This window comes from Mustela nivalis (assembly GCF_964662115.1).
Source record: "Mustela nivalis genome assembly, chromosome: 13".
Lineage (NCBI taxonomy): Eukaryota > Metazoa > Chordata > Mammalia > Carnivora > Mustelidae > Mustela > Mustela nivalis.
The window spans coordinates 58,724,639-58,744,556 of record NC_139032.1 but is presented as its reverse complement, the minus strand read 5'-3'; the positions used below and the strand labels follow the sequence as shown (position 1 = coordinate 58,744,556).

At 47.5% G+C, this 19,918-nt stretch overlaps 2 protein-coding genes across 2 annotated transcripts; one reads left to right on the top strand and one right to left on the bottom strand.

Moving 5' to 3' along the window:
* Positions 1–4,609: 4,609 nt before the first annotated feature.
* Positions 4,610–8,188, bottom strand: LOC309846354 (olfactory receptor 13C7-like; the record flags this gene model as incomplete). The annotated part of the gene is made up of 2 exons (XM_082695210.1): positions 7,994–8,188; positions 4,610–5,702 (listed from the first exon to the last, which is right to left on the bottom strand). Exon 2 carries the CDS (start codon positions 5,552–5,554, stop codon positions 4,610–4,612), a length of 945 nt encoding a protein of 314 aa, XP_082551336.1. The 5' UTR covers positions 5,555–5,702; positions 7,994–8,188.
* Positions 8,189–15,724: 7,536 nt separating this feature from the next.
* On the top strand, positions 15,725–16,681 carry LOC309846106 (olfactory receptor 13C7-like; the record flags this gene model as incomplete). The annotated part of the gene is made up of 1 exon (XM_082694810.1): positions 15,725–16,681. One exon carries the CDS (start codon positions 15,725–15,727, stop codon positions 16,679–16,681), a length of 957 nt encoding a protein of 318 aa, XP_082550936.1.
* Between the last annotated feature and the right edge of the window lie 3,237 nt (positions 16,682–19,918).

Here is a 19,918-nt window from a genome sequence, read left to right as displayed (position 1 = left end):
AGCTTGGTAGTCAATCCACTAACAAGTAAGAAGCTGAACAAACTGATTAATCAACAATCCTTTTTTTTTTTTTTAAATCAACAATCCTTAATAAAGTAATCAACAATCCTTAGGTCCATAAAGAAGTGAGGTCACAGGGCAAACCGTTGCCCTGGAAACTGGAGAGACCAGAGCAGATGGCTGACATCAACTGACCTGGCACGTGGCAGGAGCCTTCCACACGGGAGTTGCTTTCCTGCCTCTTCCTTCCATCCCTCAGTCCCTAGGGCTTGCTGCTGGAAGTGTGGCCCGCAGAGCAGCAGCATAGGCATTTCCTAGGAACTTGTCAGAGACATAGGGCCCCGGGGCCCACCTCTGACTCACTGAATCCAAATCTGCATTTTCACAACATCCCCAGGGAACTCTTGAGCACATTGAGATTTGAGAAGCCCTGATCGTCGAGGCTTGCAGAAGTGGCCACCAGATGGCGGGTGTGCGGCAGGCAGAGGTAACCAGAGCCACAAACAGGCCATCCAAGGCTCCTTCAAATCATGCCCCAAGTGGCTTTAGCAATTTGGAGCCATAGCTCATGAACTGTGGAGGGGAGAATCCAGAGGGGACCCCTAATCAAAGAGTGACAGGTTGTGGGGTGTGAGCCATGAATTCCTTCCCGCTGGGTTCTCCCTAGGTGTTTTCCCATGCATTATTTATTGAGAGAGATGGAAGAAGGGGGCTACACTCACATTTCACAGACAAAGAAATGGAGACTCAGAGAGGGAAAGAATCTACATTGGTAAACAGCATTGGAAGCAGAATCAGAAGGCAGGTCTCTGGCTCCCTGGCCCTGGACTCACAGTACCTCTGAAGGGACATGGCAGAATGGCTCAGCTCCAGTCTGTGCTGACAGAGCAACCTGCATGCCCACTTCCCATTCTCTCTACCCAGCTGCTCTTTGAACTGCTCTCTTGTTTTCTTGAGGAGTGCTAGAAGCAGCTGTTGTAATAATTCAATTTGGAATACTAATGGACTTTCTACAATACTCAGGTTCCCGGACTTAACCCCCAGGGGAACAAAGCATCAGTCTTAATTGGGAGCAAATAGAACCAGCCATGGTCCTCAAAGGATCTCCTGGGAGTCCTAATGGTTCCTGAGTCTGTGGCCAGTGCCAGCTGCAAGCCACTGACTCTTCAGTGAACTTTCATCTAAATCTGTTTAGTTTTGCTCTTTTAGTTAGAAGAACAAAGACTTAAATGCGTAGGCTTAAGTAAATTTCTTTATTTTTTTTCCCCTGAGAATTCATTTGGGTTGGTTAGGGAAATCACCTAAAATTTGTGAGCAGAAGTTTTAGTAAGGCCGAGGCTGATGGAGCCCAAATATTGGTGTTCCCAGAGTCTAAGGAAAATTTTTAAACGGGGCAGGGGAGCAAAGGGCTGTAATAAAGCTCATCTCCCTCCCCCTCCCCTTATTCACTGTTGGTAAGACTTGCTCTAAGCTCACTGGTAACACAGCAAGACAGATGAAGAGATCATGACACAAAGGAAAATGCAGAGACAGCAGCAGAGAGCCCCAGATCGTCCTGTGTCCCCTCACCTGCCTTCTCCGGGGTAACCCACTTTCCTTTATTTGCCTGTAGCCCGGCTCACCCCTGGTGGTGAGGAGGGTCAGATTGTGGTCAATTCAACAAGAGTAAGAGCCTCAGTTTACAGATTTCCAAGGAGGGAGGTTCTAACTGACCTCCTTTCAACTGTCCTCAAGCCCAAAGAGAAGTTCAGTAGGGATTGGTGTATTCTTTTTTCTCTCCTGCTGGAAAGACCACAAGAAGTCCTAATCTTTGAAGGTAGTTTTGGTATTTTATATGCAATCCTACATGAATGGAACTCTACCACTACCCAGAATGTGGCAGTGAGCAGAATCTTTCAAGTGCAATTGCCAGATAGCACTGATATACCTTCGGGAGTGTCCATGACAAAGGACCTGGGATCTGTTCATGGAGTCTTGTGTTCAGGTAAATCTAAGTACATATGTGGAAATATAATCACCATCTCTTGTGTCATGTAACACACACAATAAATCCAGGGGACTGGGAGGTGAGGGAGCGGCACAGGACAAGGATGCCCTAGGGACCATGATACTGGAAGCTGACTTTTACAGTCTCCTTTCACCATCCCTAGTCTCATGCCTATGGCCTGGGGTTAGAGTCATCACCTTGGAAGGTCAGCCTTGAAAGGACCTCGAGGGCATCCAATCCCAAACTAAGGTATAGCAGGGAAGAGCGACAGCAAGGCCCAGAGAAGGAGCTGTGAGCTGTGTCTCCAACAGCCCCACAACTACCTCCCCCACTGCTGTGTTTTGTCATTAGTTCCCTTGGGTTTTATTTGTTTATTCATTTGCTTGCTTACTTGTGGCTTTGTTCACTGGTTGGTCTTATAACATGTGCCTGGCATCATCCCACAAAGAGCTGAGATAAACCAAAACGACATCCAAGGACAAAAAATTAAAAATAGGTGAGCAAATGGGACAAAGGAAAACTAAAAGTAGAAAAAAATATAAAATTAAAAAGCCAAGGAGGAGTAAGATTCACCTTGGAAGGCAAACCGTCAAGAGGACTTCTCAGTGCAGGGTTGAGACATGATACAAGCACACCGGGAACAGTTTTGAATCTAGGACAACTCAGATGTACAAGGAATATTCTTGTATTTGTTTTCTTTAATCAGATTAAATCTGGCATTGAGTCACCATTTGACCAGGCTGGGAATATGCTGCCTCCATATCCAATGAGGGACATTCTGGGGGCACGTGGGTGGCTTAGTCGGTGAAGCATCCAACTCTTGGTTTCAGCTCAGGAGGAGATCTCAGGAGTCATGAGATCCAACCTCTCCTTCGGCTCTGAGCTCAGCAGGGAGTATGCTTCCCCTCTCTCTTTCCCTCTACTCCTCCCCCAGTTCACGCACTCTTTCACTCTTCAAGATTAAGAAGAAGAAGAAGAAGGAGAAGGAGAAGGAGAAGGAGAAGGAGAAGGAGAAGGAGAAGGAGAAGGAGAAGAAGAAGAAGAAGAAGAAGAAGAAGAAGAAGAAGAAGGAGTAGAAGCAGCCCTCTCCCTTCCTAGGGATTTTCCAGAGTCAGGAAGCCTCACGTGGCGCCCAGAAAATGGTGGACATTTGTTTGCTGGTCTTCCAGGGTCCATTGACCTTCTATCACTTTCTTACTCATAACACCAGATGTTCTTCTGGATATAGCAGCTGTAGACTTAGGTTAGACTGACCCCACCTTCTGTTTTAGTAGGGTCCCGCTAGTTTAAGTCAATCTGCATAATCTGATCTCACCTGCCACTGTGATTTGTTTGCAGTTTGCACTGATGGGTACAGTCAGAGCAAACCTCAGGATATTTGTTCTCTGGTTGTAGGAACCAGTGGTTCCTATTCCGTAAGTGAATGGGGAAGTTGTGGGTCCAGAGCAATGGCAGCCATCTTGTGACGATGAGACAAGTCAGCCTGACAAATCTGACACTTAGAAGAGTGAGGAGTCAAGAGAATCTCAGAGCAAAGGAACTAGAGCCTGATTAACTTTTCCTGAGGTTGACCCTACTTTTAGAAAAATCCACATTATTCTGAAACCAGGCTGAGTAGAATTCTCTCTCCTGTGCAGTCGAAGGTCTCTCACCCAGTATGACCATCCTCCAAGCTGTTATGGCTGCTACCCAAAAGTCCAAACCTACAGCCCCCCAGCCCATCACACATCACACCCGTGCCATAACCAACTCTTACTAATGGCTGATGATAGCTGTGCAACTGAGGATTATTGTAACCCTTTGCTTTCCCCAAAACATGTTTTGGACTTCCTTATTGTCTGGGCACCTGCATGGGAGTGTTTGTTGCTATGATACAAACACACATGTAATTTGTGTGGGGAAAAGAGTTGGACAGCTGCTGTCTCCCAGCTATGCAGTACTGTATCAGTGCATGATTGGAGCTGGGACATGGGGAGGAGAGGCCAAACATCTCTCTGAGCTTCCTCAGACGGCTACACATTCAAGGTAAGAGCCCTCTTTTCCTGGTGCTAAGACATAAGGTGAATTCTTGCCATGGTGCTATCAGCCAATATGCTATGATGATATAGATGATACCTTTTATGTTATTCTTACTGAACACAGTCCTCTAGGATAATACCAAAGCTTGTATAGTGATTAGCAATTCATAGTACATTCCAAGAGCCCAGTTCTACTAAAACCAGATTCTGTGGTTGTTTCTTAATTTTGCACACACAGATAAGGCTTCACGGACACACACCAACTTCTGGTGGCAGAGAATCTAAGACTTCACTAGCATAAAATAGCTAAGATACGATGTCACTGTGGTTGTGCACAAAGTCAACAACTAGCCAACATTTCTAGAAATGTGAAGGCTCCTCCCTTCTAGGGTCATAGACAAAAGCTCCATTAACTTGGAACAATGAGTGGGTGAATAGATAGAGAACCAGTTTACTTTTTAGTCTTAGTCACAGGGTCTACAGCAGGGACCTTAGGAAGCTCCCTTCTCTACTTTGGGTTACCATTTCCCCATGAAAACAATAAGGAGTTTGGAGGTCTTGCATTCTGGTATCTTGGAAATCACGAGAGTCACTCAGTTAGGTATTATTGACGCACCAGATTCCTCACAGCAGTCTTTACATCCTTGTTCCTGAGGCTGTAGATGATGGGGTTGAGCATGGGGGTTACCACCCCATAGAAGAGGGAGGTAAGCTTGTCTGAAAGGTCCTGCTTGTCTGCCCCCAAGGGGTCCTTGGATTTGGGCTTCCCGTACATGAAGAGGATGGTCCCATAGAAGACAACCACCACAGTGAGGTGGGCAGAGCAGGTAGAGAAGGCCTTCTTCCTCCCCTCAGCTGAGGGGATCCTCAGGATGGTAGCAATGATGAACACATAGGAGACAAAAATGAACATAACTGGGACCCCCAGAAAAATCACATTAGCCACGACCATGCTGATCACATTGATGGAGATGTCAGCACAGGCCAACTTCAGGACAGCCAGGATCTCGCAAGTGAAGTGATTGATGACATTGTCCCCACAGAAAGGCAGTCTCATAGCCTGGGATGTCTGAACTACAGAGTTGGTGATACCAGCTGCCCAGGAGCTGACAGCCATGGGCATATAGGCAGCCTTGCTCATGACCACGGGATACCTAAGGGGGTTACAGATGGCCACATAGCGATCAAATGCCATCATGCCCAGAAGCACACACTCTGTGGCTCCCATGGCAAAGGAGAGAAACATCTGCACGGCACAAGCTGAGAAGGGAATGGTTTTTCTGGGGGTCAGGAAGCTGTCGAGAATGAGGGGGACTGAGGAGGTCGTGTAGCAGATGTCCAGGAAGGAGAGGTTCCCCAGGAAGAAGTACATGGGCGTGTGCAGGCGGGAGTCAAGGACGGTCACCAGGATGAGGACCCCGTTTCCCAGCAGGATGACCAGGTACATCAGAAGGATGAGCACAAAGAACATTTTCTCCAGCCTTGGGTGGGCTGAGAGGCCCAGGAGAATGAACCCCGCCCCAGGGGAGGTCTGATTGGACCTGTCCATGACGCATCTGCTCTGTCACCTGTGGGAGCTCTCTGCAGTCAGTTTCAGCACTCTCTGACTCCAAAAGTGCCTGGGCAGCAGGGGAAAGATACCCACCCTGCGGAGCCGTTGGGGAATAACTCTGATAATTTGGTCATCTTATAGGACTCTAGGAAAAATGTAGTAGAGAATAATATTTAACTTCTGCTTCCAGTAAGAATGAAGAGTTAAATGGGACAAACTCTCCTGCATATGACAATTAAAAACAAAAACTAGACCATGACATAAAACATCTGCATAAAGCATTGGTGAGGTTGTACGACCTTAAGAACCATAAGGTCATGATTCTGGGAATCGTGGAATTCAGAGAAATGTAGCATTTGAGGCTGTGAGTTAACTGAGGCATTTATAGAATCTGGGAGTGGCTGCTGAGAGGCTAAGCAGCGCGATTAACAGGATCCTGAGGGTGGGAGACAGGTTTTGAGATACGAGGCTCACCATGAAGGGCCTCTAACTACACTTCCTCCCTTTGGTAGGGCATCGCAAAGGGCAGCACCACAAGAGCAGGAGAGAATCTGAAGGAAACTTTGTTTACAGGTGCCGTAGCTCAGCTTCAGCTCTTCTCAAGCCCTGAGATTCATTCTTGGTGGTGGTGCTTCCAAAATCAGAAGCAAATGTAAATCCATGCTGAAGGAAAGCAGCATCGCCCCAGTCTTCCAAATCACTTCCATAAAGAATTTTGCAAATACAACATCTGGCACACATTTAAAAAAGAGTAAGGCATGCAGGAGACAAGACCACCTAAATGAAAATCATCAGAAAATCAAGCATCACTTTTCTTGGGACAGATGAGAGCCAATAGATCCCTTGCCCCGTGTCACCTGTTGAGAGAATCAGCTCAGGCCACGGTGCCAAGGTCTTAACATCTGTTGATCCTTTGGTACGTTTGGAGCAGTAAAGGGACCTCCTGCACACTGTGGCCACACTACGGAGAATTCTGACTGAATTTCCCTTCTTTTCTTCATTCTCCATCTCCCTGCACCAGAGGCCCTGGCTTTTCCCTGAGACTGTTCACAAAGCCCCGAGACTCACTCTGTCAGCATTTCTTTCTAGAAAACTTGAATGTCTTCTCAGACTAAGAGCTCCCCAAATTGGGGTTTATTCTGGATCAATTAAAAAACAAACAAAACAACAAAACTTTGTAGGCCACACTGAGGGTGTTGGGCATTCAGATTTACATGCTCTGTCTCTAAAAGATTCATAAACTTTCCATCCAGCTCACCAAGTGCCCTCAGCTCTCCAACTGCTTCCTTGGTTATGTCTGGGGAGCTCAGAGACACACCTCGACTCTTAGCATTGTAGCTGTGACCAAGTACGTGCCATCATAAGTCAGTTCAGGTTGACAGACACTGATGGAGCATCTGCTCTGGGTCAGGCATCACTCTCAGTGGTGGGAGCCCAGCAATGAAAGGCATAGCCCATGACCTTGAAGAGCTCAAAATCTAGTGGGGGAAAATTGTCAGGCAAATGGCCATGCCAACAAGTGATTGAATCCGTGGCAACAGCAACCACAAGAATTACGTCAATGCTACTAACAATGGGCCTTAGGATTTAGTTAGCAATGTGCTCCTTTTCCAATGCAGACAGCTCCTCCTGCCTTCCTCCTGGCCCTCCAGCCTGCACTTGGGTCCTGGAGTGACGTGGGACACTGCACTTCCTGACGAGGCTCATTCACTCTGAAGCAGCTTCACCCTAGACTGAGCTGAAATTTGCTCCTTTGCAACTTTAATCCCTCTTCCAAATGCCAGGCCTCCAAAAAGCTACAGATCTCTTGGTTTCAGCATAACGATAAACAAGAGTCAATCTCCCTTTTTCTCCCAGCATCTTAAAAAATTGATATATCTCTTTGAGGCAAACAGACCATTCAGGAATTGACTACTTGTCTGTGCCGTCCGGAGAATGGACCCAGCTTGGGGCTGGCTTCCATACCCAGGACACCCTGTTGCTTGTGACATATGTGTTGGGGCAGTAAATTGGTCCCAGCCTGAGCTGGCCCATCCTCTCCTAAGAATGTGGATCATGTGAAGAAAATATTCCCTTTATGCCATCATCACCAGATCTAGAAACACAGCTCATTATTATTACTGAACTTTGGATTCTTAACTACCAAAAAAATAGAGCCTCCCACCCCCTCCATGGTTTTAATCAAGAAGGGACAAGTGCATGTGTGCAAAAGACTATGAGTTGTGTGGTCCTAGGTGAGCCCTGTCCCCTCTGTATGAAGTGGGATGAGTCCAGATGATCTTGCAGTTTGCTGGGTCTATATGACTCTGGGAGAGTAACACATACCGATGCCAGGGCTTCTCCCCTTCCTGCGCTTCTACTCCATTACAATCAAGCCTGATGACAGAAATATAGCTTGCTAGTGAAAATCCTGATATGATTGAAACCTGCACTTACCTGGATCAGAAACATGGAGAACAGAAGTGATCCATTTGTTTCCTGAGGGTTGGGAAGAGGCCACAGATCAGAAATAGCAACACTGGGTCTGAAGAGCCAGGTTGAGGGCTCAGAACATGTGACAAGGATGGTGAGGGGTCCAGCTCGTCCTCTCCCCTCCACCTGCCTCCTGTGCTCAAGGCACAATCTCCAAAGGACTGGCCATCATCTTTAGAAGATAATTTAAATTCTAGTGTGTTTTTCGGGACCATTTTAGTCCCTGAAGTCATTTAAAGTTTGGAAAGTGAGTGGTACTCAGTTTAGAAACTTTGTATCCTTCTGGGAGGTCATCCCCAAGATCCAATTATGCTGAAGGCCCTGGAGGAAGTTAGCTGCCTGCTTGCTTTTTCCTTTCCACCCCTCCTCCCTTCTTTTCTCTAAACATCACAATTCTGTTAAGAGGGTCCAACAGCCTGCTGGGCAGTGATTCCAGGACTCACTCTGATTCCCAAGTCTTTTCTCCTGTGCTATGCCCAAGCCCATCCCCCCAACTCAGTGCTTAGGCAGTGGCTCTTAGGAGTCTGAGTGGACTTTTTCTTTTCCTTTTCCTTTTTTTTTTTTTTTTTTTAAAGATTGTGTTTATTTATTAGAGAGAGAGAAAGAGGGAAGGAGAGAGCAAGTGGGAGCACGGTGGGGGGCAGAAGGAGAAGCAGACTCCCCCCTGAGCAGAGAGCCCCTGATGTGGGGCTTAGTCTCAGGGTCCAGAGACAATGACCTGAGATGAAGACAGACACTTAACTGACTGAGCCACTTAAGTGTCCCTTGAGTGGAAGACTTAGACTTTTCCTCTAAATTTCAACTTATTGAATTAGGCCCTTGAAGCAACCTGCTGCTTTCTTCCTCAATCCTCACCCAGCATCTATTCAAATCACTTCCTTTCAGCAACCTGTCATTTGTGCACGTGCTCTGAAACCTCTCGGAAGTCCCTGACAGCCTGTGGCCAAGAGCCGGGGTGGGTCCAGAGAATGGGTACAGCCAGCAATCACTGGGTGTGTACTGCCCGGAAGGCAGGGATGTGCTGAGGGACCACCGTCTCCGCCTTCTGGATTGCGCCCTCTCGTGGCAAGAGAGGAACATGAAGAGAAATGACCAAGGGAGGATGTGCAGGAGAGGGAGAAGAGAATGCCCAGGTGCTGGGAGAGCCCAGAGGGAGGCAGGGGTCAGACCTCCTGGCGGGTGGTGGGGTTGGGGGAAAATGATTCAGAGTCTTTCATGTGCTGAAGCTGCCTCACCACTTGTGTACATCCCTGCCTAATTCCCATTCAGTGACTTTGTTGGTTCTTGAAATTGGCCATCGTGGCAGTGTTTATACCACAGAAATCAGCAAATGCTCCAGATCAGGGCTTTTTGACCTGGAGATCCTGTTGTCGAACTTGACCAGCACACCGTTGGAGGGCACGAGTGACAACTGACCTGACAACGGGGAGTGGGAATCATCCCAGAAGCAGCAGCTGCATAAGCAAAGACACAGAAGAGCAGGTGCAGGAGAGCTGGTGCAGCCAGCAGTGAGGAATATGGCCGGAGTGTTCTGGGCAGGTGCTGCTGATGGGGAGGGAGGCGGGACTGGACTCTAGCTGGTCTTCGGGGGCATTCTGAGGAGATACACTTCTGTAAGGGCTCCAGAGGCATTTAGGGAGTTTAAGTAAAGGTCTGCTGTGGTCAAATTTCCATCTGAGGTTGATTCTTCTGGACACTGTATGGGGGAAGATTGGGGGCAGGAGGACAGAACTAAAGAGACAGAGGAACACTAAAAGGCAAGTGAAGACAAGGACGTCAACTGGGAAGGGATGGAGGGGGAGTGAAGAGAGAGGTTCAGGAAATGTTCGGTGGATGCAAAATACAATCCTAGAGTTTGGTTGCATGTAGTAGGCAGGAAAGAAGGTAGAGTCACTATTTCCTGCTCAGATGATGGGTGGATGCTGGGGACAGGACTGAAGTAGAAAACACTGACTGGGTTGCTGGTTTTAGGAGACAAGATGAATTCATTCTAGTGCACAGTGTGTTCATGAGTGGAGACTCACTGACTAAACATCTAGAGTGGCTGGAGGCCTGGGGTTGCTGGCCCTTCTCTGCCTCTCTGGATACAATTGCTACTGTACCCCCCTAAGAGATGACCAACAGCCCCCTGAAATGCAAAGTCAGAGTATCTATGGGATTCCCCCCTTCACCTCTGGGCTGCTAGGCTCCCACTTACTCTATGGTGAGGACTCTCAGACAAAGTAGATCCCAAGGATAGAAAGACCCCAGAGAACAGTGACCCAGAGGAGGTCCACAGGGCTGTGGATGGTCAAGGGCCAGGAGCTAGGGGCAAACAAGCCTGAAAGAACAGCTGACTCCAGAGCAGAGGGATTCTAGGCAGCTGCTTGGATCATTCACAAAAAATACCCTCCTCCTCTTAGATTCCTTCCAAAGAATAACTAGATTCCAATTCTAGGAAACGTCTAGAGAGACCAGTGCTTCTCAGACATTAGCGTGCATCAGATTCATCCAGAGGACTTGCTAATACAGAGATTAGACAAACATGTACACACACACACACGGATAGAGGTGGACCCACCACCAGACTGATTCTGTAGGTCCAGGGAGGTACTCAGGGATCTGCATTATTTACAAGTTCCCACGTGATGCTAAAGCTGCCTGTAGTCACACTTGAGGAGCACTGAGCTAGAGTTCTTACAAACTCTGTGTGTGGGATCTCAGGGCACTGAGATTAGAAGTATTGCTGAAAATGTCTGTCTTTATTTCTTCTCTCTGCCTACAGAAGCCCTAGTCAGACCAGCCAGGGAATATTTAGATTTTAATTGGCCAAAACAAAGCTTTATGTGCCAGAAACATCCTTATTCCATGTGTTTGGGTGTGTGTAAATGTGAGTTTGCCAAAGATGAGTGGCGCTGACTGAAGGGGTACTCTGAACCCCAGCAACTCCCGTATTTTGTAGGGAGGTATCTGTTTATTGTGGCTTCCTGGGGACAAATGTGGACATAACATCCCATGGAATTCACAAGGTCTGTGACCAGATCCCTGGTCAAAACTTTTTAACCTTGCTCAAAAACGCTTTGAGAGTCTTTCAGGAATCATTCTAGCACATTCTCTGTGAGAAAAGAACCACCACCATTTTGAGATAAAACCAGGACTGGAATCAGGTGCTATAAGGTTAGGGAAACAGAGCTTCCTTGAAGAGGGAAAAGGGAAGAGGCAGGAGGGTGAAGTTGTCTCCATGGTAGGTGAGAGGGTCAAGGCTTTGTTTCTTCATGGAAAGGAGACTACTCACACAGCAAGCACTCAGTGGAGACACAAGGGTATAATTTCCGAAGTCTGAATGCTGGACTATCTCAATAATACTTGCCTGATTCATTGCTTCGTTCCAGCAAGCCTCACTTACTGGGTATGCCCACGTTCTCCTGCCCCTCAAATTGTTTCCATGCTTTGTACCATGAAGCACTCAGACCACAGGACTCACCTGACTAGACCAGTGGACTCCTGTTCTAGGGGCAGTTAACCTGTGAGCTCTCCGGCAGCCTATACTAGATGATGACTAACTAAACCCTTTAGATCTGTCTCTCAGGAGCTTGAACTCAAACACCAGGACATAGTCAGCAGCTGGTGGAAGGGAGGAAGGAGAGGAAGGAGAAACCACAGTAAATAGACAGTTAGGCCTAAAAACCCAGAGCCATGGTAAGCTGAAGTCGAGTGAGAGGGAAAAGAGAAGGGGCCGATTAGGAGTAGGGCCAGAGTGGTTGAGTCTTCTGTGTGGTAGAGTCCTAGAGGCAGGAGACCCAGAGCTCTGCCTTAGGGGGGCCAGATCAGATTGACACTGCAGTGCCTGTCTAATGACAAGGCCCACCTGCATGAGCCCTATAACAACCCCTTGGCCTGAGAAAACCAAGAATGAGGGAGGGATAGGCTCCCAGAAGCCCAAGATGTTAGACACCATGAATCCCAGGCTGGAGCCCAGTGATGGAGGCTCCCTCCACTGCTCATATACAGGTATCCCTCAGATTTACCTCAAGGGATCTTGAGGAGCATTAGGTGAGACAAGATCTAGGAAACAGTTACAAATTAATGGCAACTCTTATTAATATCAACATTTCACCATCATCTCAAATATAACAAATCCAATAGGCCATAAACTCCTCACAGAATCTGTTTTTCCTATCTTTATTACTAGTAATTAATGAGCGGGGCACACAAGATGTGTGAAAATTCAGATGACTGAAATATCAGAAATGGTGCTGCAGCTATCCCGACCAGCCCAGACAGGCTCTCCTCCATGTCACCAGCTGCTTCCCAGCATCTGCGATTTTAGCCACTGTCGACTCCTGTCTTGCCTGTATCCCTCCCAGACTAACCTCTAAATCCTATCAGTTTTTCCTCCTGCATGTCTCCCCATGCCCTCTTGCCCCCGTCCCTGTTATTTTTGTCCTGGGCGAGTTCTGCATAGTCCTCCCGAGCACAGCCTCCTGGACAGCTTTGTGGCTTTCTCAGTCATGCCTGCTCTCTAGATATTTCTGCTCTGCCGGCTTCTCTGAAGACAAAGACCCATTCCTGGTCATCATGTCCCCCATCTCTACTCTTTGGTACTTGGCACAAGGCTTGGTACATATGACATGTTCACGGCAGTTGTTCAGAATGGTGGGCAGGTTGGTGAGAGGGACAGGGGTTGGGGGGGAGAGAGAGAGAGGGAAGGGGAGAGAGAAAGAGAATGAACACTGGGTCACTGAGTGGAGGGGAGGAGGTGCCTGGATGGCAGGGAATCTGCCTGGCTCAAAGTTCCCTGGGAATATTTGAATCACTGAGACCCAGCTCTTCTTCCTTCCAGGCTCTCTGAGGGCAATGACAGAGCCATCTTGGGCCCATTTTGTGTGATCTAAACCCAGTGGAACTCTGATTACCTGGCCAGAGGGTGTTCTAAGTTGAGATTTCCTTGGAGTGAGAGGGGGGCGTTGGGTAGATTTCACAATAATGCCTAATTGGGTCTAGGAGAATGAAGTCTAAATTCTGAGCCTCTCACCAAACTTTAAATTGCTTCTGGGATAAGGCCTGGCCCCAAAGCAACCCAGCCTTAATTCCCGAGAGAGCCATCATGGGGCCCTCTGGAGAAAGTGTGGAGTGCAAGGAAGAGGGTGTTGGGTCCAACAGCCAGGCATGGCTTGCCAGCCCACACAGGGTACAGTCTCCTTTGGGCTGAGGCTCCTGGCTGAGTCTCAACCTTGAGAGTCAGCCTTTGTCTCCTTGTCTCACTGAGACTCAAGGTCAGGCAAAGGCACGGTGAGTAGCTGTAGCTTCTATGGACTGTGACTTGTGGCTGCTTCTATACCTGGGGTCATTTAGAGACACCTGGAAGTCAGACAGTAGGTGACAATGTGCCTATGTTAAGAATGTGTATCCATACGTTGCTGGAGCAGCTCTGAGAGACAAGGTCTGTAAGGCCTGGTCATGGCTTGGTAGCACCCAGAGGGGAAGGTGACACCAGAGAGAGTCATTTCCCTTTGCTGGCAGCCTCTCCACTCCAGGGGCCTCCCTTCCTGTGAGCCACAGACCCAGCCTAGACGTCATTCCATGCTGGGTAATTGCCAGGTGATGTCTATGGCCAGCTCTTTATTGTGCAGAGTGGTGGTGAGTGTCTGCAGGGAGGACTGGACTGGGAAGAAGACAACTATTTCCAAAGCTCTGAAGGCTGCAGCTGTGGCCAGGGAACAGGTCTGTTTTGCATGAGCCCAGAGGAGTCTTAGGGCAAGTGGAGGAAGGGAGAAGTGAGTAAAAGGGCAGATATCAACAGCCCAGCTTCCTGTTGTATAAATGTTGAAGCAGAGGCAGTGAAATCACTTCCTGAAGAGAGGATCACTGTAACAGGTGGGTAAGAGAAGGGAACTGGACTGGTTTAATATCGGGAAAGTCTGCCAAGTCTCAAATTCTGTACTCCCTGGTACTAGCAGAGCCTTTCTCTAAACACAGTTCTCTATCCCTTAATTCCATATATCTCAAGAGAAGTTCTTTTGAGCATTGTATCATTACCAATTAGGAAAAACGCACCCCTTCTTCAGGGCCACGTGTAATTCACCAACCTGTTTCTAGACCTCCGTTTCTCTACCTTTAAACTAAGAGGTCAGTGATCCTCCAGACTGGTGTGGATCCAATGTACATGAGGAGCATTTCTTTAAAAAGCAAGCAAACAAAAAACTAAGCTCTGAGATCATCTCCAAATGTAGGACTCAGCAGCCTGTTTTTAACTGGCAGTCATGCTGTTTTGGGTCCCCTGCTACAGGCCCTGATGACATCTGGTGTTCCTAATCTCTTTGGCAGTAAAATTGTGATGATCTACACTGTGGCTTGGATGTTCTAGGCAGCTGAGTAGAAGTACCTGTGACAATGTCTGCAAAGCATCTATGTGCCACTGGAAGGCGTGTGACTCAAGCCCCACTCAACTGACTCTAAGGGTGAGAATTATGAATGGGCTCTGACCATCAGGTAAGATTTCATTCCTTGGGCCCAAGTTCCAGAGAAGCAGAGGTGCAGACAGGTCAGCTGCATTCACAGGAGGCAACACACAAGGCCTGTGCTGCAGGTCAGGTTTCTGGAGACTTTGGTGGGAGCTGCAAGTGGTAGGCTCCAGAAATTCAATTTGGTCAGATTTTCCAGAGAAGAGGGTTAAGATCAGATGAAGTGATTTACACTAACTACATTCATAAAATACTGAATTGTAAACCAGATACTGTGTAAGAAAACTATTAAAGTAACCTTATGTTTTCAAGCCAGTATATTCTCTTCCTATAAGACTGTGTTGGAAGTCCACTTATTTTTTTTTAAGATTTTATTTATTTATTTGACAGACAGAGATCACAAGTAGGCAGAGAGGCAGGCAGAAAGAGAGAGGAAGGGAAGCAGGCTCCCTGCTGAGCAGATGAGCAGAGAGCCTGATGTGGGGCTCGATCCCAGGACCCTGAGACCATGACCTGAGCTGAAGGCAGAGGCTTAACCCACTGGGCCACCCAGGCGCCCCTGGAAGTCCACTTATAATAGAAACTTGCTGGGCAAGGAGAGAACTAGATCCATAGGAATGGGCCACATGACATCAATGGCTGGTGTCACTGAGCTGAGCTAGTCTGAGGTCCCAATTATATGATAGAGACAGAGTTACTCAGAGGCTCCTGCTTTTCTGTAAAGTGTTGAAGACACACAGCATATGCAGACATGTAATTTTTGCTTGAGGTATATTAATGTCATTGACTAGACAAAAATGTCTTTTATTTTATTAAGCTTCTCTGGATTTCCACATTCTGCATTTCATGCTTTTGACTGATACACAGCCTAACTTTAGATAACTTGGTCTTTTAGTTGAATCCCACAAGTTAAATTTATTTACAATTTTAGGGACCTCATATTGTGATCCCCATGTAGTATATCTTTTTTTTTTTTAAGATTTTATTTATTTATTTGACAGGCAAAGATCACAAGTAGGCAGAGAGGCAGGCAGAGAGAGAGGGGAAGCAGGCTCCCTGCAGAGCAGAGAGCCCGATGCGGGGCTCGATCCCAGGATCCTGAGACCATGACCTGAGCTGAAGGCAGAGGCTTTAACCCATTAAGCCACCCAGGCACCCCTGTCATCCCCATGTAGTGACTCAAGCAAGCCATCAGAAAACCAACACATATTTCTGCCTTCAGTACTTTCAGGGATACAGGAGAGTATTTGAAATGGAAGCATCCAACCAGTCTGCTGTGACAGAATTTGTTTTGCTTGGCCTCTCTGCCCATCCAAAACTAGAGAAAACGTTCTTTGTGCTCATCCTGTCCATGTACCTGGTGATCCTGCTGGGCAATGGAGTCCTCATCCTGGTGACCATCTTTGACTCCCGCTTGCACACACCCATGTACTTCTTCCTGGGGAACCTCTCCTTCCTGGACATCTGCTACACAACCTCCTCAGTCCCTCTAGTCCTGGATGGCTTCCTCACTCCCAGGAAAACCATTTCCTTCTCAGCCTGCACTGGGCAGATGTTTCTTTCCTTTGCCATGGGAGCCACAGAGTGTGTGCTTCTGGGCATGATGGCATTTGATCGCTATGTGGCCATCTGTAACCCCCTCAGGTACCCCGTGGTCATGAGCAAGGCCACCTATGTGCCCATGGCGGCCAGCTCCTGGGTGGCTGGTGGAGTCAATTCCTTGGTGCAGATCTCCCTTGCAGTACAATTGCCCTTCTGTGGGGACAATGTCATCAACCACTTCATCTGTGAGATCCTGGCTGTCCTGAAGTTGGCCTGTGCTGACATCTCCATCAATGTGATCAGTATGGCAGTGGCCAATGTGATCTTCCTGGGGGTCCCAGTTCTGTTCATCTTTGTCTCCTACATCTTCATTCTCACCACCATCCTAAAGATTCCCTCAGCTGAGGGGAGGAGAAAGGCCTTCTCTACCTGCTCTGCCCACCTCACTGTGGTGGTCATCTTCTATGGGACTATTCTTTTCATGTATGCGAAGCCCAAATCTAAGGACCCCCTGGGGGCAGACAAGCAGGATGTTTCAGACAAGCTCATCTCCCTCTTCTATGGGCTTCTGACCCCCATGCTCAACCCCATCATCTACAGTCTGAGGAACAAGGACGTTAAGACCGCTGTGAGGAACCTGGTGGCTCAGAAGCACGTCACCCAGTGACAGTGGGATACGTTGTGACCCATACATACACTCTGATCACTTGAGAAATTCAGTGCAAATTAATACTAGGTGAGGGGCAACGGGAGTTCAGAGCCATGCTGCTTACAGTGTGGTCCATGGACCAGCAGTGTCAATATCAGCTGGAGATTTTTAGACAAGCATATTCCAGACCTACAGTTAACAAAATCCCTCCAGGGACTTATATGCACATTAACCTTGAGAAGTATTGGTTACAGGTGTGTAGTGGATGCTGGAAGTGGTGTATCACCCCAAAACTACCCCTACCCCACCTAGGGCTGAAGCTCCTCTTACCTCAGCTGTTGGGAGTGTTGGTAGCTGACTGCATGCAGTTGGGAGTTCCTGCGCTGGTTCGCCCTTGGCCCTTGAGAGTTATGGGCAGTTCAAGTTGGCCCTCTGAGCTCACTCCTGCTTCTTTCATCTTCACCCCATAGGTGTTGATCTTAAGAGCTCTCTCCTGCGTGAAAGTCTCCCCATCAGGGTCAGCTTTTTGGGAAAGCTTACCTGCGACAAAGAACAATTGCCAAATCTCAGCACTGGCTTGTGAGCTGTGTGTGTGATGGGCCTACATTCTTCTCAGGTGTCTCTTGTACCCTGGCTCCCACGGACAGAAACTGGGTGAATTCCTTTTGTTCAAGGAAAAAAATTATTCCCTAAAAACGATTTGCTAAGTTAAATTCCTATAAATGGATCTTAATTTGTACTTATTGTACAAGTGTCTTTACTCCTGAGCCGAGTTGGCAGGGCTGTCTTACCTCCTGCACATGAGGGTGTGGTAGTCAGGTCTGTGGGGTGTTCTCCAAGTACAAAGATACTCGAAGTCTGGAAAACATGTTGGCTCTTAACTACAAAACAAACACAAAATCCTTAAAAAAAAAACCTTAATAATTATTTATTTGCATTCCTATAAAAGAGAACATTATGTCAACTTCAGTAATGGATAAATGCTTATATTCATGAATCATATTTTAAAGATTTATTTTATTTATTTGAGAGAGAGACACACACACGCACACAGAGAGCAAGCATGCACAGGGTTGGGGAGGGGCAGAAAGAGAGGGAGAATCCCAAGCAGACTCCATGCTGAACCCAGAGCCCAAGGCAGGGCTCAATCTCATGACCCTGAGATCAGGACCTGAGCCAAAACCAAGAGTCAGATGCTTACACAACTGTGCCACCCAGGCGACCCATTATTTTAGAACAATCTGTAGTTAGGTCCTTTCACTTTCCAGAGTTTTTATGCTTTTTGTTGAGAAATCGTAGAATTATAAATTGAATCACTTGTAAGCCAAATAATTTTAATAACAAAAGTAGAAAAATCATTACAAATATACTACAAACTTATACTTCAAGTGTAATTCAGGTGCATTTTGACATCATCTGGGATGGGACGTCCTAAAGTAAGAGTGTCCAGGCAGAGGGTGGGGGAGTCTTGAGATGGACCCAACAGTTCCAAATAGATTTGTCTTCAGTGCCTAAACATGTACTTAGCATCCAGGTGCTAAAGGAAACACACAGATGTCTCTCCTCAACTACCTTTCAACATTCTCTTATCCCCCTCTACTCCTTGAGCTCGGAGACATGTGGTGTGTGGCTTGGAGATTTCTATAGACCGTCTAAGTGAGGACTTGGAGAAATTAAATTTTTTCCTAAGAGAAAATCCCAACATGCCAGTCCCTAGCCTGAAGCTGGTGGTGGTCTGTGGGTTATAGAGATCCCCAGCCAGGGGTCTCCAGGGCTGCCTCTCCTCAGTCTTCATGAAAATGACAACAGCATTGGTGGAAAGGGGCTGAACCCATGCCCTATAATGAAATCTTTGTGAATTTCCCCTGTGGTAACATGAACCATGATGTCCACATGGGTGATGGGGACATAACATCAAACTCTGATACCAACTTCCATCTTCTTACGGAGGGAGCATTAGTACCCAGAGTCTCTTATTAGCAAACCCACCCTGCAGATAAGGCAGGTCTTTGTCAGTTGCTTTTGATAGAGATTACGCTTCAATCCAAGGCTCCTCCTCCCTGCCTTCCCCCTCATCAACTTCTAAGGGAAGATTCCTGTCCTCAGGCCCTGTTGAGCAGGCATGGCCAAGATCCATACTGCCTGACTCTCACCTCCTGGACCCCAACTGAGTTTACCTGAAGGATTTTCAGTCCCCCATCACTAAAGATCTCTAACTAAACAAAAACTCTTAGCAAAATGCTAGTTACCTAGTTCCCTGCCTGACCTGTGACTCCAGAGCAGCTTCTAAAGCTAAACTTGATTGTTCTCTCACCAAGTCCAGAGCTCTCTTCTGCCCTCATGTCCTCTGCTGCAATCCGTAATCCTTGTTCCCCACATTACTATAGCATGGCAGGACACAGAAAGAGTTGCTTCTTAGTGGGGACCTAAACTGCCCTGACCTCCTTCCTCTGACTCTTGCCTGCTCTGGGTTCCCATATAGCTTAGGGGCACCAGGCAATCATCTCTCAGACTGTAGCTGTCACTGGGACATCACTGGAAATCAGAGGTGCCACCCTTGTCATTTCTGTCCTCTTTCTAGTGCCTGGAGCTGACCTGTGGTACATGTCTGTTGCTTCCTGTCTTTGAGGTTAAGGGTTAGAGCTGGTCAGCTCTGGATGGGTGCCGAGGGACAGCAGCAAGGGTCAGCTCCTGAAGCATGAATGTGCCCAGTGTGTCTGCCAGGGCCTGGGCATACCTTCCACCTCTTGTTGGGACTCTTAGCCTTGCAAAGACAAGGACAAGACTCCTTTAACAGATACCATTGTGGTAAAAGCACAGTCAGACCTTAGTCGTCTCCTCTACTTCTGGGAAGGTTGGCAAGGAGAGGACGGGAATTTTCTAATCTAAGGAACCTCTCTTTGTAGTGAGAGTTGAGATTTACAGTGTTGTCTATGACTTCTCTAATTGGGTTCATAGGACACAGGCCCTAAACTCCTATGAGGCCTTCACCAAACTTTAAATTGCTTCTGGGATTAAAACTGGCCCCAAACAACCAGAACTCTAAATTGCTGCATGGCTCCATGAGAGAACCTATGGAGAGAGGGCAAGCGGCAGAGAACAAAGTGTGTCTGCCCCAAGCACGCAGGCTGGACATGGCTGCCAGGACCACTGGGAAACAGCAACTCAAGATGTCCTTCCGGCTATTATCTCACTGGGCATGGAGAAGGCCAGGAAAGGGAACAGCGAGAGCTCCTTAGCCTATGGCCAACCCTG